General features: G+C 40.5%; 2 protein-coding genes across 3 annotated transcripts in view; both read left to right on the forward strand.

The window, feature by feature from the left end:
• The first annotated feature begins 958 nt into the window (after window positions 1-958).
• On the forward strand, window positions 959-6760 carry LOC306881138 (uncharacterized protein). Of its 2 annotated transcripts, none has more exons than XM_079435058.1 (2): window positions 959-984; window positions 1960-6760. In XM_079435058.1, exon 2 carries the CDS (start codon window positions 1965-1967, stop codon window positions 3480-3482), a length of 1518 nt encoding a protein of 505 aa, XP_079291184.1. In that variant the 5' UTR covers window positions 959-984; window positions 1960-1964; the 3' UTR covers window positions 3483-6760. The 2 variants fall into 2 exon arrangements, with proteins under 2 accessions (XP_079291184.1, XP_079291185.1); XM_079435059.1 differs by having other exon boundaries at window positions 972-984; window positions 1963-6760.
• Window positions 6761-7360: 600 nt separating this feature from the next.
• LOC306880787 (tensin-3-like) overlaps window positions 7361-17638 on the forward strand; it is a 45837-nt gene continuing 35559 nt past the window's right edge. The window contains exon 1 of the mRNA XM_079434552.1: window positions 7361-7610. The gene's annotated coding sequence lies outside the window, so the exon portion shown is untranslated. The remainder of the gene's footprint in view (window positions 7611-17638) is intronic.

The following is a 17638-nucleotide window of genomic DNA, read 5'->3' on the forward strand; positions in this document are numbered from 1 at the left end:
CTATCTTACAACTTGTTTCAGAAAATAAAAAAATAATAAATAAATAAAAATAATAATAATAATCAGAAGTAACGTTCCCATGTGTGCAAAACAATAAAATAGAAAGTCATTGGAACTTAATAAAAACTTTAACAAAATGTTTCTGTTGGCTGGGAAGATCTCAATACTTAAAATGAGTTAATACATTAACAAACAATGACAAATGTGTCACAGTATTCATTCATCATTGTTAACGTTACTAAATAAATGTTCATGCTTCACGTTATGTCAGTCTCATTCATTAAATAATATTAACAGATACAAGTCACAACTTTTGATTTTAATGATGTATTAGTAAATTATGAAATTAACATTGACTGCGATAATGAAGAAATGCTGTAGAATAATTTTTAATTGATAAATAACTAATGACTAATAAACAAGTGTAAAGTGATTGTGAAGTGTTGAGACTGATAGATGTCAGTCAGGCATGTTACAGGGTAAGCACTGTACACATGATAAGAGGCCTGTCATCTAGATTTAGTTTTGTCCTTATTATTTCATAAACTAACAGAAGTCGGTTGTGTGGAAATGTGATGCGGTTGTGTCAGTGCATTATGTTTGGTCTCAGATGGATTTCATAAGTCTGAACACTGTGCTCAACAGAGAAACATACACCTCACATGTTGCTCAGCGGTCTTTATGGGTCAATCTATCAGTCTTATGCATTAGGCCCAATGAAACCTCCCTCTATCCTGTAGTTACCACTACATAATCATCAGATTTGGGAGAATTCATTATTAGTATTAAACTGGATAATTATTTGTCCAAAATGTCATTGTTTTACAGCAGTTTGAGGCGGCAGAACATTAAAGCATGACTGAAGTCACAGATAGACCTGACCAATGACTGTCCGTTTACTCAAGAGTTTATCTGAAAACCACCGACATCAAAGTGGAATTTGCTTATTTCAACTCGAGCTGCATGTGCACAACAGAGCGGCAGGTAATGTCTGTTTTCACATATAATATTGTATACTTGCTGGGTGTTAAGTAATTAAATATTTCTATTGTTAATAATCAGGTTTAATTCCTTATTAGTTAGGTATCGTGCAATGAACAACATTATTTTGCAACTTTTATTAATATAGGTTCAAGTCAGTTCATATGTATACTATTGTTAATTCATTGCATTTATACTGAAATATTGAATTATATGTTAAAATGTATTAATTTATGTAGGAATTAACAACAGTAGTTCAGCTGGTTAAGCATGCAATCACTGCTTCTAATAATGTCAAAATCATGGGTCTGATGTCTGAGGAAACGCACATGCTGACAAAACCTGGATTAAAGTGCCTGTCGATACAGATGTCTTATAAAGTGTTAGCAAAATCTTTAATTTTCTTTCAATCATCAAGACCTAATGTACATTTGATGACATCAAACATGGGTAACACTTTATTTCGATAGTCCACTTTAGACATTCTACTAACAGTAAGTAACTTTGCAACTCCATGTCAACTAGCAGTCATTAGAGTATTAGTAGACTGTCTGCTCAATATCTGCTAACACTTTATTTTGATGGGTCCACAACATACAGCATACTGACTATTAGAAACTTTGCAAGTATATGTCAACTTATTCTACTAACCCTAAACCTACCCTAACAGTACACTCTGAGAGTTATTAGACATGTAGCTGCAAATTAATGAGCATTAGTTGACATGTAGTTACTTATAGTTAGTAGAATGTCTAAAGTGGACTATCAAAATAAAGTGTAACCCAAACATGTTTTCTTATACTCATAGAAACATCAGTGTATTGAATGCTATAATGTGCTTGTATAAATGCAGACAAGATCTTTGAACTGTTCTTAAATATTAAAACCCAGTTATTTTTGGACATAAATGTACCCCAAACTCAGCAGACACAAAGAGACGCACTGACTTAAACTGAACTGTGGCTTTTCTGTTCCCAGAAGACATGAACAAACACTGGGCAGCGGTTGTGCTCGTCCTGATTCAGCTTCACTGCTGTGATTGCTGTCCTGATCTGTGCCAGTGCTTCTCCACTGCAAAGGTCGTCTGCTCAGACGAGTCCATGAAAGCTTTACCTGTCAACATCTCAGCGCAGGTGAGAGAACTGATTGTAGTGGCGTCGGGCATCACACTTTTGAACAGCAGTTCCTTCAGAGAGAAGCTCAGACTTACCAAGCTGGTCGTTCTCAACAGCCTCGTGGAAACGATCTCTCGCGATGCCTTCGACTGCCTGCTTGAGCTGCAGGAGCTGGAAATCAGCGGAAATCATCGGTTGAGTTTTGACGTGCAGACCTTCAGCTCGCTGGCCAACCTTACGAGACTGCTGCTCAACAACAATAAGATCAGCGCACTGGACGCTGGCATTTTCAACTCTTTGCACAAACTGGAAACGTTGCAGTTGAGGGGGAACGTCTTGTCATATTTGCCCAGACTTCTCTTCCATCGTCTCCACAAACTGCAGGAGCTCGACCTGTCCTTCAACCACATCAGCTCCCTCTCAGCAGATGCCTTCCAGAACAACTCTCTCCTGAGATCGCTCTCGCTGCATGACAACTCGATCTCACAGCTTCCCTTAGGGATCTTCACTCATCTGGATCACCTGGAGGAGCTCAATCTCCGAAGCAATCTCATCAGCAACCTAAGCTCTGAAACATTCCCATCCGGTTTGCGGAAGCTGATCCTCAAGAAGAACACTCTGGCGCAGCTTCCCCGCAATGTTTTTCACAAACTGCATCACATTACGTATCTGGACTTGTCTCTGAATCAGCTCTCTGAAGTCCCTTCGGATCTCTTTCAGAACCTCATCTCGCTGAAAAAACTGGATCTGTCTGAGAACCGGATTACGGCATTGCCTGGCTCTGTCTTCAGTGGGCTGTTTAGTATAAAAACCATCCTTCTGCAGAAAAATAAACTGAGTTCACTGGAAGTGAACTTGTTGAAGGATCAGCATGACATGGAGCAGCTGCACTTGTCCATGAACAGCCTGCAGAGCATCCCACATGGCTTCTTTGATGACCTGGACTTCCAGTGCATGGTCCAGCTTCATGGGAACCCCTGGCGCTGCGACTGCGGGTTACAGTACTTCTTTGACTGGCTGAGTTACAACGAAAGGAACGTGGTGGATCTGACCAGGGTTTACTGTGACGCTCCTGCGGTTATTCGAGGACGCCACCTGATGTCTGTGGACAAGGAGCAGCTCGTCTGCGGGAAGAACTCCAGCTCTGAGTTTCAAGGCTCCTCTGTCCCAAACGTAACTGAGATCCCGGTTGATGGCGATGAAGATGATGGTGCGATTCGTTGCTCACTCCGAGAAGTCAAAGGCACAGCATCCATTCAGTGCAAAGTCACTAAATGCACCAGCGTGACATTTGAGGCTCTTTTTGAATCTGCAGATGGAAATAAACAGGAGAGTTTCATAAGTGAGTGGTCAGCGCCTGCGGGATGCTCCAACCGGACCATTTAGTGCTTTTATTTAACAGCACATACTGTACAGAACCCTTTGTGAGTTTCTGCTTTAATTGTACAGATACTTGGAGGGAATTTTTCTTCATAAAGTGATAATTCACTCTCAGAAAAAATATACACCTTTAGGGCAGGGTGGTCCAGTCCCGCTCTTGGAGGGCCAATGTCCTGCAAAGTTTAGCTCGGACATTTCTAGTAATCCAAAGACCTTGATTAGCTGGTTCAGGTGTGTTTAAATAAGATTGGAGCTCAACTCTGCAGGACACCGGCCCTCCACTCCTGCTTTAGGGGTTGTCACTGGGTCTGGACCTGCAAAAGGACACCTTTGTACCTTATTTAACCCTAGAAGTGTATACCCTAGAGCAGTGCTCTCAGACCTGTCCTGATGACCCCCCGCCACTGAACATTTTGTATGCCTCCAGGACGGGTTTGAGAAGTACTGCTTTAGAGCAGTAATATGTACCATTAAGGTGCTACTAAAAACCTTTTAGGGGTAAATATGGGGCAAAGGTGCCATTTAATGGTTCTGCCCTAGTGACAAGCTGTTGTATCCCTAATGGTGAAGAACCCTTGATGAGCTTCTGTTTTAGTTTGCTTGGGGTGTATTTTTCTTCACATCATGTCACAATACACTCTCAGAAAAAATAAAATAAAAATTGAGGCAGAAAACTTAAAGGGACAACTTTGTACCTTATCCACTGCTAAAAGGTGCATATCCCATAAATGAAAATTTGCTGAAAATGTCCTCAGGTCATCCAAGATCAGGATGAGTGTGTTTCTTCATCAGGTTTGTATAAATGTGTCTCTGCATCAGTGTCTCAGCAATGGATGCTCTGCAGTGAATGGGTGCCGTCAGAATGAGAGTCCAAACAGCTGATAAAAACATCACAATAATCCACACCACTCCAGTCCATCAGTTAACATCTGGAGAAGACTAAAGATCAAACTAATCCATCAAGACGTTTTTAACTCAAATACGAGTCCATAATCCATAATAACTCTTCCTCCAGTGAAAAGGTGCATCTCCTGTTGTCTCTCTCATCAAAATCCATCCACATATTTGTTTAGAGCTGTTTTGTCTTGTAAACGTTGCATGATCTGTGCAGATTTCTCTCCTGATTCACCAGAACACTTTTTCACTTTTTCTCTGGAGGAAGAGTTATTATGGATTATGGACCCCTTTTTTGGTAAAAAAATTTTTTTTAAAAATGCCTTAATGTATTTGTTTCTTAACAATTTGCAGTTTTTGTCTTCTCCAGATGTTAACTGATGAACTGGAGAGGTGTGGATTATTGTGATGTTTTTATCAGCTGTTTGGACTCTCATTCTGTGCAGTGACACATTTCTCCAAATCTGATGAAGAAACAAACTCATCTTCATCTTGGATGGCCTGCGAGTGAGTATAGGCACAAAGTTGTCCCTTTAATAGTTGTGCCCCGATTTACTGTCCCAGAATGCTTTGATGTAGAGCTGATTGTGTTCAGATGCCGTATGTTAATGACTAAGCCATGCGTAGGCCAGACTCGTCACAGTGGAGAAGCGTGCCGGATGAATCAATGAGAGATAAGAGAGGTGGATGAACTTGTCCTGTGGCGGTCAAAGTACAGTCATGAGACACAGCACAGTGTTTCAACAAGCCGAATGATTCATATGGAATATCTAGTAAATGTACCAGTGTTCAGAGGAATACACTGCACATCCCTGACATGTGCTTGCAGTTACATACACTGCTGTTTCATAAAGCAATAAATAATAATGTGCCACTGAAATTGCTCTTGCGTTGCCATTGTGAGTTTATATCAGGTCTCTGGAGCAATGAAGCGTGTTTTTAAACTTGTCTGAGCCTGCGAACAGCGTTAATATAAGGGCAGCTACAGCACTGTCAGCACCGTCAGCTCACTGTAGGTGGCGTATCACACACAGAAGCAGGACAGGTCATTCAAAACCGGCCTTCATCTGGAGTAATTACACATTTCACAGTGCTGGAACAGGACACTGGAGCTGATCACACACACATCAGTGATGTTCTCCACTCGTGTGCTGCTCTCTCTGCTGTCAGTCATTAACCAGCTATCAGAGATCACCACACACAAAGCCATGTTATGTAATGCAGCATTCCTGCGCCTTCAGAAGACCAATGAACGGCTGTCTTCAAGAGTCTGGCCAGAAGTCATGTGACTAACAGGGTTCGGTTACACAGACGACAATGAATTAAATGTGAACACTAGTTACAGTGATCCAGAGGTGATTGTGTTGCTCAGATTCCACTCTTTAATAACTCAGAAAGAGTTCATGCTTGAAGAAATAACAACAAATGAGCCAATAGAGGACATCCTGACAGCATCTACACTGCAAAGAATTGTTTTCTTACTGAGTATTTTTGTCTTGTTTTACAGTACAAATATCCAATTACTGAAACAAGATACATTTACTCAACAAAACTGGATTTATCCTTAAAACAATTAAAAATATCGGTCAATAGGGTCGGAGAAATAAACTTAATTTAATAATTTTGTTTTTGTTTTTTTGACCCCATTGGAAGATTATTATTATTATTATTATTTTAACAAAACGCTTCATTTAAAAACTTAATTTTGATTTAAAAAATTCAGAAAATAAGAATAAATAATATTTTAACTAATTTTGCTGTGTCACGGCCGGCTCAGAGCCGCGACAAATAAGGGAGGCAACGAGAACGCAATATAAATTAACTAATGTTTATTTACAAAAATAAAAATTACAAATCATAATAGAAATAAAATTAACAATCACAAGTTAACAATCACAATCCAACATAACCAACAGGCCTGTAGAACATAAATCCCAAACTAAACTACTGCATAAAGTCAACAAATAATCACAACAAAACAACCCAACATAACAAAAAACCAAAGAGGGCCACAGAGAGCCCCCTGGTCAGAAGTCCAAAAAACTCTTTTAAACCTCTTTGCAGGTGTTTCCCATGATACTTACCCCCAAAGTCCCGCCCCACAGCTGGCTAAAGCAGAACGGACCCAGGAGCACGTCACAGCTGCTAAATGTGTATTGATAAGATTGTTGAGACATTTATACTGGAAAACAACAAAAATACAGAGTAAGATTTGTTTGCAGCGTACAGTGACTCTCACGACGATGAGAACTGCTTGCGTTCATACTGAGATCTGAATCTGAGCACACTTTGAGACATTGTTGAGATATTTGAGATATCTTGTGATTTTATTTGCTGTAAGCATGAAAATGTGTAAGTGTTGTTTAAAAAAAAGTTATATTTATATAAAAATAAAGACAATAAAAAAGTTTATTATTACTTTTTGTTTCCTTTTAGTTAAGATCCGCAACATTTTAAGGTGCTATTAAAAAAAAAAAAAGGTTAATTTTATTAGTACTTTTTGTTTTTGTTTTAAACTTCACAATTTGTTTGTAAACCTCACTAAACTGAATAAGTTTGTATTTTGGTATATTTAATTTTATTAGTATTTTATGTTTGCTTTTAGCTAATTTTAAGGTCTTATTTTTAACTTAGTTTAGTACGTTTCAAGGTCTTATTTTTTAAATATTACAAATACAAATGTGTTTTTGTGAGTAGCCTACTTTTAGTTTTCTTGTAGTTTTATGTCAGTTTGAATGTGTTGCTGAAGTGATGAGTGTTTGTTCCTCACTGAATGTGTTCTGATCTCAGTGTATTGATGGGTCATTAGTGTTTATCTTGAATGTCTCATTCAGTTGATCAGGTCTGTCAGCGTGTGTGTGAAGGCATCTGCTGGTATTGTTGCTGTCCCTTCCCCCATCCCTCGTGTGTGTGTGTGTGTGTGTGTGTGTGTGTGTGTGTTGCATGGGAACCGCCAGAGAATGGAGGTGGAGGGGGAGACGGGAGGAGAGGAGAGCAGGGGGAGGATCCAGAGCTGCGGCCGTCTTTCTTTTCACTAACTCTGGAGCTGAGTTCAGAAAAGCCTGAAATGACTAATGAGAAAGCAATGAGCTGCGAGCAGCACTGATCCTGGACTAAAGTCTGAATCCTCATCCTCTCTCCTGCAGTCTGTGGCAGATTTACAGCTGAACTATGACGAGGTGAAGAGAGTCTCCCTCTCGTCTCACTCTTACAAGAGCAGCTAACTCTCCCCCAGACAAGGTAAGCTCAGCTCTCTGTGCGGGTTCTCCTTGAATCAGTCTTCACACTGCATTCAGTGCTTCTGTGGGTTCAGACGACAGCTGTATTTAGTGCCTCAGATCTGTGTGTGTGTGATTGCACTGATTGAATCAGACAGCACTGTGTGTGAATAAACTGTGTTGATTTTCATTCTGTAGAAGCAGTTTTCACTTTTCTGCCGTGGGGCGGCTCACAGCTTCTCTTTCAAAGCTTGATGAGCTTCTCAGTTACATCTCATCGAGTATTAGAGGGTTTTTTCCCTAAAATCCCAAGACACAGAGTCAGAAGAGTCTTCCAGTGAGAGTTGAGAGTTATATAAAGATGGCAGTGACTTGTGATTGCAGGCTTTGAGATCTCAAGACGTTGTTGACTCTTTTTGGAAACTCTACAGGAGGCAAGTTACTCTTTCTCAGGAAAAACAGCTGAGACTTTAGCAAAAGTCTCTCATTGAATCTCAAGGAATAATCGAGACGTTGTTGATGTGAGTCGACTGCTGTCCTCAGGGTTGGGCATTTAATGACAAGTGCTGTGTGAATATTTACTCCAGGAATGTTCGGTGTGTCTCCACCCATCACACACACACACACACACACACACACACTCCTGCATGTCCTCTTTCATCATCATCAGAGCCACTTTCATTGATTATCTATTGATTGTCTCTCTGCTGATCCTCTGTTAGTCAATCAGACCGCTCTTTCTCAGGTGACCAGGCTGAACGGTCTTTGTGTTACAGTAATAAATCACAGTCCCTCACCTCGCTTAAATGAGGAACATATGTAATCCATTACAGCAGGAAAGAGAGGGAACGTTTCAGACAAAGGACAGACGGATGAGATGTAGCGGATGTGTGATTGAGGTCGTCTGATGCAGAGATCGAAGGGTTAAAGAGCTCTTGACCGCGTGAAGAGAAGCAGTCATTTAGAGCAGCTCCAGAAACCGACAGGAACCTGCGGATGGTTTCTGCTCGTGGTCTGGACCTCAGAGCTGCTATTTCTGACAGGATCCTGATGCTGGATATACAACATGATTACACTTTATTTCCGTAGTCCACTTTAGACTGACTATGAGTAACTTTGCAGCTACATGTCGCCTAACTCGCACTAGAGTATTAGTAAACTGTAAGGTTAGTAGAATAAGTTGACATGCACTTGCAAAGTCACTTACAGTCAGTAGAATGTCCATCAGAATAAAAGCCGACAGTTACTAATACTCTAATGACTGCTAGTTGACATGTAGTTCACTTAAAGTTAGTATAATGTCTAAAGTGGACCATCAAAATACAGTGTTAGTGAAGACAACTCAGACGGTTGAAAGACTGACCGTCAGTTCAGTTCTGCATGAGGTCTCCTCATCTCAGGCTCTTCACGATGTGGCCTGAAGATCATCAATCAAGCCGTTCTCACCCGTCTTCCAGGAACACAGAGAGAAGTTAATTCATATTTAAATACAAAACACACAGGACAAATGATCTGGATCGGTGAGGATCAGAGTAATGCTGTTTCTGTAGCTAAAAGAGTAGAGCAAACACAGGTTTGATTCCTGGAGAATGAACGAACTGAACAGTGCTTACCTTCAATGCAGTGCACACTATTGTTGCAAAGTTTGTGGTCAGTAAAATAAAATTACAATAATAATAATACTTTTATTCATCAAGGATGCATTAAAATGTTCAAAGGTTACAGTAAAGACATTTATAATGTTACAAATGATTTTTGTTTCAAATAAATGCTGTTCTTTTGAGCTTTCTATTCATCTGTGAATCCTGAAAAAGAAAACGTGTCATAGTTTCCTCAAAAATACTGAGCAGCACAACTGTGTTCAACATTGATAATAATCAGAAATGTTTGTTGAGCAGTAAATCAGTATATTATTATGATTTCTGAAGATCATGTGACACTGAAGACTGGAGTAATGATGCTGAAAATACAGCTGCAGATCACAGAAATACATTACAGTTTAAAACCATTGAAAACTCTTTTGACCGGTTGTGAATAAAGGTATCTGTCAGACGCAGTGTTGTGTGTCCAGGTGTGTGTCCAGGTGTGTGAGCTGGTGTGTGTCCAGGTGTGTGTCCAGGTGTGTGTCCAGGTGTGTGAGCTGGTGTGTGTCCAGGTGTGTGTCCAGGTGTGTGAGCTGGTGTGTGTCCAGGTGTGTGTCCAGGTGTGTGTCCAGGTGTGTGAGCTGGTGTGTGTCCAGGTGTGTGTCCAGGTGTGTGTCCAGGTGTGTGAGCTGGTGTGTGTCCAGGTGTGTGTCCAGGTGTGTGTCCAGGTGTGTGTCCAGGTGTGTGAGCTGGTGTGTGTCCAGGTGTGTGTCCAGGTGTGTGTCCAGGTGTGTGAGCTGGTGTGTGTCCAGGTGTGTGTCCAGGTGTGTGTCCAGGTGTGTGAGCTGGTGTGTGTCCAGGTGTGTGTCCAGGTGTGTGTCCAGGTGTGTGAGCTGGTGTGTGTCCAGGTGTGTGTCCAGGTGTGTGTTCAGGTGTGTGTTCAGGTGTGTGTCCAGGTGTGTGTCCAGGTGTGTGAGCTGGTGTGTGTTCAGGTGTGTGTCCAGGTGTGTGTCCAGGTGTGTGAGCTGGTGTGTGTCCAGGTGTGTGTCCAGGTGTGTGTCCAGGTGTGTGAGCTGGTGTGTGTCCAGGTGTGTGTCCAGGTGTGTGTTCAGGTGTGTGTCCAGGTGTGTGAGCTGGTGTGTGTCCAGGTGTGTGTCCAGGTGTGTGTCCAGGTGTGTGAGCTGGTGTGTGTCCAGGTGTGTGTCCAGGTGTGTGTTCAGGTGTGTGTTCAGGTGTGTGTCCAGGTGTGTGTCCAGGTGTGTGAGCTGGTGTGTGTTCAGGTGTGTGTCCAGGTGTGTGTCCAGGTGTGTGAGCTGGTGTGTGTCCAGGTGTGTGTCCAGGTGTGTGAGCTGGTGTGTGTCCAGGTGTGTGTCCAGGTGTGTGAGCTGGTGTGTGTCCAGGTGTGTGAGCTGGTGTGTGTCCAGGTGTGTGAGCTGTCAGTCTGAGAGTCTGGAGCAGGTTGTTGTGTGAGATCTGGCCATCTGCTTCTCAGTGTTGTGTTTCTCATGAATATACGTAGATCTGGTCTGATACGCCAAGCTGTTTGTGGTTGTGAACTCACTTCACATTGTCCTCTTATCTTCTTCATTTGAAGCTACAGTGTAACGGTCAGAGGCGGACAGTAGAGAAGTGTTTTTACTCTGCTTTATCGGAGTGTTTTTCTTCAGAAAACTTTTCTTCATAACATTCCAAAGCATAATCCTGTACATGTTATTGTACTATGTTTCATATTAAATATTATTTAATACTTAATTACATTAGAAATCCGGTTCTCAAGTAAAAGTAATTCAAAGATTTACTTGAGAACAAGAAAGTACTACCCCTGGTGAAAAAAAAGTACACTTCCATAATGCACTAAAAGTGCTCTATTTTCTCGCACTAATTTTGTATTTAATATACTAAAACTGATTTTTAGTACTTCTTGAGATAAACTTAATATCATCTAATTGTACTCAAATGTGCTATTTTTACATATTTACATTTCTTTTACACGACTTACATTTCACTGCTGGTTATACTCTATAATAACACTGTATACTGTATAATTTATATAATATACTGTAATACTGTATAATTGTGTATGTGACGAATAAAAATTTTGAATGTTGAATCTTAATATAATCTAAGTGTACTCAACTGTGCTATTTTGGGACACCATAAATATGAACTAAAATGTACTTTCAACATATGATCTCTGTATTTAAATAAAATAAAAATAATTATTTAGTCATCACTTGTAGTGCTCTTGAGTGTACTAGTGTATGAAAGACAGTTCAAGTGTACTACAAGTGGTAAATAAATACATTTTTTACATACAGAGATAGTATGTTAAAAGTGCATTTTACTGTAGTTCATTTTCATGGTGTCCCAAAATAGCACAGTTGAGTACACTTAGATGATCTTAAGTTTATCTCAAGAAATGAAGTGACATATTGCCAAGTGTGGTGACCCATACTCGAAATTCATGCTCTGCATTTAACCCATCCAACGTGCACACACATTTACATTTACATTTAGTCATTGGGCAGACGCTTTTATCCAAAGCGACTTACAATTGGGGAATACAAAAAGCGATTCATCCTGAAGAGGCAGTCAGACAGAGGAAGTGCTCGTAACACCAAGTCTCAGTCATTGTTCAAATAAGTACAAGCTAGTAGGAAGATAGAGGGAAAGTTTTTTTTTTTTTTTGAGTTTAGGATGAAGTCAAGTACTGCCGAAAGAGATGAGTTTTCAGTTGTTGCTTGAAGGTTGCCAGAGATCCGGCGTTCCGGATAGGAGTGGGAAGATTATTCCAGCAGCCAGGAATGGTGAACGAGAATGTTCTGGAGAGTGATTTTGAGCCTCTCTGTGATGGTACCACAAGGCGTCGCTCACTAGCAGATCTCAGACTTCTGGAGGGGATGTAGGTTCGTAATAGTGAGTGGAAGTAGGAGGGTGCAGAGCCTGTGGTAGTTCTGTACGCAAGCATCAGTGTCTTGAACTGGATGCGAGCTGCCACTGGTAGCCAGTGCAAAGAGATGAAGAGAGGTGTAACATGCGCTCTTTTTGGGCTCGTTGAAGATCAGTCGTGCCGCTGCATTCTGAATCATTTGTAGAGGTTTGATTGTGTTCACACACACAGCAGTGAACACACACACACACACACACACAGCAGTGAACACACACACACACACAGCAGTGAACACACACACACACACACACACAGCAGTGAACACACACACACACACAGCAGTGAACACACACACACCGTGAACACACACCCAGAGCAGTGAACACACACACACACACACACACACACACACACACACACACACGGAGCAGCGGGCAGCATTTATGCTGTTGGGGGTTCGGTGTCTTGCTCAAGGGCACCTCAGTCGTGGTATTGAGGGTGGAGAGAGCGCTGTACATTCACTCCCCCCACCTACAATCCCTGCCGGCCGGGGACTCGAACCCGCAACCTTTGGATTACAAGTCCGACTCTCTAACCATTAGGCCACAACTTCCCTAAGAAGTGCTAAAAATCAGTTTTTTAGAGCACTTTAAGTATATTATGGAAGTGCACTTTTTTCCACCTGGGACATTTTTAATTTTCTTAAGTATTAAAGGTTTAAAAAAAAAAAAAAGAAAAAAAAAGTGCAGTAAAAAGTATGCTATTTTGCTTTGGAATGTAGAGAAGTAAAAGTTTTCCAACGAAAAACACTGATAAAGTAATGCTACTTTTTAAATTCATTTGAGTAAAGTAAAAATATTTTGCTACTGTCCACCTCTGGTCAGAGTAATCTCACTGAAGTCATTTGAAGATGGCTGAAGTTCAGTGGTTTGGACACACGTCTGCTCTGAACATGTCGTGTGGGTTTGTTGTCTGATGTAGCTGAAGGCTACAGAAAGCTGATCCAGTGGAGCTTGTTTTTACAGGCCCGGATCTCAGCACACACGCTCTCTGGCTTCTCATGCCTGCAGGAGCTGTATCTCTTCCTCAGGACAACACACCTTGATCAGAGGCATGTGCGGCCCACGGCGGGCCTGCAGAGACACGTCTGGAGTCACTTGAGAAACCGCGCCGAGATCCAGCTACCGCTTCTGTGTGGAGATCAATCATACAACACATTTAGAGCCAGTTTTACTAACAGCTTGCACCAGCGCAAACCATCTTTTGGTGTTAAAATAGTCCGGTCAGGTTTTACTAAAGACACGCAGTGAGGAATTAGCGCTGAAAAGGCGTGGACACAGTTATTTTTGTGCTTGATCTTATTTCATATGCATTTGTAGGAGTTTCCCTTTCAGATGCTAACTTTACAGGAGGACAGTATTCAAATGAATCACGCAACGAGATTTACTAACGTTTGCGCTCGTTAAATTACTGGTATTTGCGCCATTATTTAACATCCAAAAAAACATGTCTTAAACTATTTTGCTCTTGAAATTCCTGCAATTATTGTTGCTGGAGGAGTCACACAGAGAACAGAGAGAAGGGTGGAAGGAGAGGATTGTTCACACACGTATTCATTTATTTGTAATGCCAGAAGAACACATTATCAGAACACACAGTTTGCCAAGCCATGTTATGTTTAATTTGCTTCAGGAAATAAAAGACTTTCAAACCCTCAACTAGGAGTCACACAATACCAGCTCTTTCTAAACTTCTAGCAAACCTTCATTTTTTGGCCTAAACTTCCTGTGAATTCTTTATTTCTTTATTCCTTATTTGCGAGTAGAATTTGCACTTGGTATATTGTGTTGGTTGATATGTGTATGAGATGTTGTGTCCGTGTTCTTTAATTTATGTGTTGTTAGTAAATCACCCACAGAAATACCCCCCCCCCGTCTGCGCTATTTTGGAATTGCGGTCTTGAAGTGAAGTGAAGTGACATTCAGCCAAGTATGGGGACCCATACTCGGAATTCGTGCTCTGCATTTAACCCATCCAACGTGCACACACACACACACACACACACACACACACACACACACACACACACACACAGCAGTGAACACACACACAGCAGTGAACACACACACACACACACACACACACACACACACACACACACACTGTGAACACACACCCGGAGCAGTGGGCAGCCATGCTGCAGCGCCCGGGGAGCAGTTGGGGGTCCGGTGTCTTGCTCAAGGGCACCTCAGTCGTGGTATTGAGGGTGGAGAGAGCGCTGGACATTCACTCCCCCCACCTACAATTCCTGCCGGCCCGAGATTCGAACCCACAACCTTCGGATTACAAGTCCGACTCTCTAACCATTAGGCCACGACTTCCCCCAGTGCTTCCCCCAGTGCAGTCTTGTGCTAATTTGCCCTGTTTAGTCAAACTAGCCCTTAGTGTAGATGAATGAATCAAACACAGTCCTTCACCGTCATAGAACATAGTGCTTCAGCATCAGTTACAGCCTCCATGAGCACATGCAGCTCCTGATGACTCAATCAGGTCCTCCTCAGTCTGTATTGTGTTCCTTCTGTCCTCCTGTTTCATACAAAATCCTGCTGCCAAACAGACGGATGATCTCGGGCTTTCAGGTTTTCAGTAACTCCAGCTCTTTCTCAGACGAGATTGCAGATCAGTGCTGAAGATGTCTGTCAAACTCATTGTGATTTTTTTTTGTTTTAGCGTGACTTCTTCTCACTGCTCCTTGTTAAACCTTCATCAGTTTGCTTTAAAAATGTTGTCCAGGTTTTTGAAGCTCACTGACAGCGTGTTATTGTTTTTTGAGACTTCCTAATATCAGTATCGATGGTACATTCAAGCATTTGACCACACATGTAATCAAAGTGAGCACAGATAATGAGTTTGATGATATAGAAATATTATTATATATTGTTATATGATATAGAAATATTATATTATTATATATTATTATATGATATAGAAATATTCATATATATATATATACTGTATATATATATATATATATAATGTCAGTGAATGCAAAGTCAGAAGACGTAATCACACAGTATACAGTCACTTTTGCTTTCAGTGGACATTCAGTTTTGAATGATCTGACCTACAGTATATTGATAATGACTTATTGGAATTATAATATATAGGTCTTGCTATTAACAAACCATCAACTATAACTTTTGCCTCAATAAACTCCTAATTTGCTGCTCATTATATATATATATATATGTATACAGTATCTCACAGAAGTTTTACAGTGCTAATATTACATTAGTTATATTGCAAATCGTTTTACAGTGTTTCCAACACACTTTTTCACAGCGCATCACACGCTCAAACTCATCAAAAGTCAACAAGTTCAACAAGCAAAAACTTATCTGAGTGACTGCAGCTGAACGCGCGCGAGAGAGACGAAGCAGCGCAAATCGCGCGGCTCTTAAGTGAATTTACTGAACGTGGCACTTGCGGGAGTTAACACTGTACGCAATACCCGCAACCTCACACCACATTTCAGGTCGTGTATATAGGCAAGCATATATACAAATCATTTAGTAAGCAGAAATCTACGGTGGCCGAGAGAGCTCAACGCACTGCAACTTCAGAAAACACATGCAAATAGAAAAAACACCAGCAAATCAAGAAAACATCTTCATCATTTTGACAACACATGCGCTGCAAATGCTCACAACACATGCAAACTCAGATATATTGCATATACTTGCATACACAATTTTTAAATCAGGTCTCCCTTTTAGAAGAACTGAAGCCTTTGTGAAATATTTGTGAATTTCCACTTCTTCTCGACTCACACTGAAGTGTCTGAATGCTCTGCGGTGGTTTTGAAAGTGATTGGAGGCACATATACTGTGGATATATCCTTTCACAGAGCCGTGACGCTGGTTTCGTCTGATGAGGGTGATGGCCATGCAGACAGTGTTGTGTTAAGCAGAAGAATCTGAGATGGTCAACAGATAAAGCTCAGCGGATGAAGCCGCTCCAGATCCACAGGAAGTCCAGAGATCTCGCTGGATAATAACAAAGACAACAGATGGACAGAAATGTTATGATAACAAGAATATAACTGACAAATGTTCGAGGAGAACGACACTTTATAAAGCTTTCCATTTGTTAATAGCATCTCATCTGAATGATATTGTAACAGATTAGTTCCAGTGGGGTGTCCATTGCCTTAACGACAACTATCTGTTACAATATCATTTTGAAGGGTTAAATGATTCCCGAAATGAATCAGTTCGTTTGAATCGGTTCGTTTCTGTGTAAAGGTGTGAAATTGTTCGTCAGTCGATCTGATTCATTTGGACAGTTCACTCATGAGTGGTTTGCAGCGGTTTCTCTCACAGAACAGGACTTTAGAAACATGAGCTGATATTCACCCAACAGTCCTTAAACCAAACGTACACGTCTCCTATCACTTGTCATTGATGAAACAGCTCTTTATTGAGCGACTCTGTGCTGGACAGCGAACATTAACACACACACACACACACTACCACGCAATACTTCCACAGAACACTGATTTTCGGTAATTTTCAGAAAGAAATTTAAACTAGTGCCGAATCTCTCTATATGTTAATATAGTGATAACTCTTTTGAAAAGAAGCATACTTTAAAAAGAGTAGCCTACTTATTACAGAAATAATAGACTTTAAAATAGTATACTTATTTGCAAAGTGAATTGAATGTTTCCAGACACTTAACTGCCTGTTATTTACAATTGCATCAACATGTACATCTTTATGTGTAATTTCATAATCACTTCTATTGTATTTGAAATATGATCAAAGTACTGCTGAATTTACTGACAAGCATTTATGGTAAACTAAAATATACTTTAATGTAATTTCTATTCAAACTTGTATGTTATGAATTTAAAAGTGTTTACACACCACAGTTAAACTACAGCTAATCAAGTATACTTGTGCTTTATTATATATCAAAATGCCCTTCTTTAAAACATGACTAAAGATTATCAAAACATAATGATTAAAAATGAACTTCAAACACATATTTTAATTTGACATTTTACTAAGTGCAATTTTAGAAATTAACTTAATCTTGTTAAGAAAGTTCTGTCTTTAAGTCACTTAAGTGGCCTTTACTTCATTAATATATTATCTGCAAGTACAGTTTTTAAATATATACACTTTTATATATAAATGTACACAGCCGTTCAAAAGTTTGGGATCAGTATATGTATATATATATATATATACATATCTTTTTTTTTTTTAAGAATTTAAAGAAATGAATACTTTTATTCAGCAAGGATTGTCAGTCCTCTGTCGTGTGTCATGTGTTCCTGCCTCTTGTGTCCATATTTGGTTTGTTTCCTGTCCTTGTTAAATGTAATCATTAGTTAATCCTTGTCCAGCTGTGTTTGTCTCGTTATCTATGATTTACCTGTGTATTTATGGTCCTGTCTGTTCAGTGTGATTTCTTCTGGTCTACTCGTTACCCCCGGTGTTTCCTGTCTGTAAGCCCTGCCTTGCCTTGCCTTTCCTTGTTCAGACTATTATTTGAGTTTACGTCCTCGTC

The sequence above is a fragment of the Barbus barbus genome (genome assembly GCF_936440315.1).
Source record: "Barbus barbus genome assembly, chromosome: 15".
In the NCBI taxonomy this organism is placed as follows: domain Eukaryota; kingdom Metazoa; phylum Chordata; class Actinopteri; order Cypriniformes; family Cyprinidae; genus Barbus; species Barbus barbus.

Excerpts from the sequence above, each read along its gene's own strand:
- LOC306881138 (XM_079435058.1), top strand. The coding sequence starts at position 1,965 with ATGAACAAACACTGGGCAGCGGTTGTGCTCGTCCTGATTCAGCTTCAC.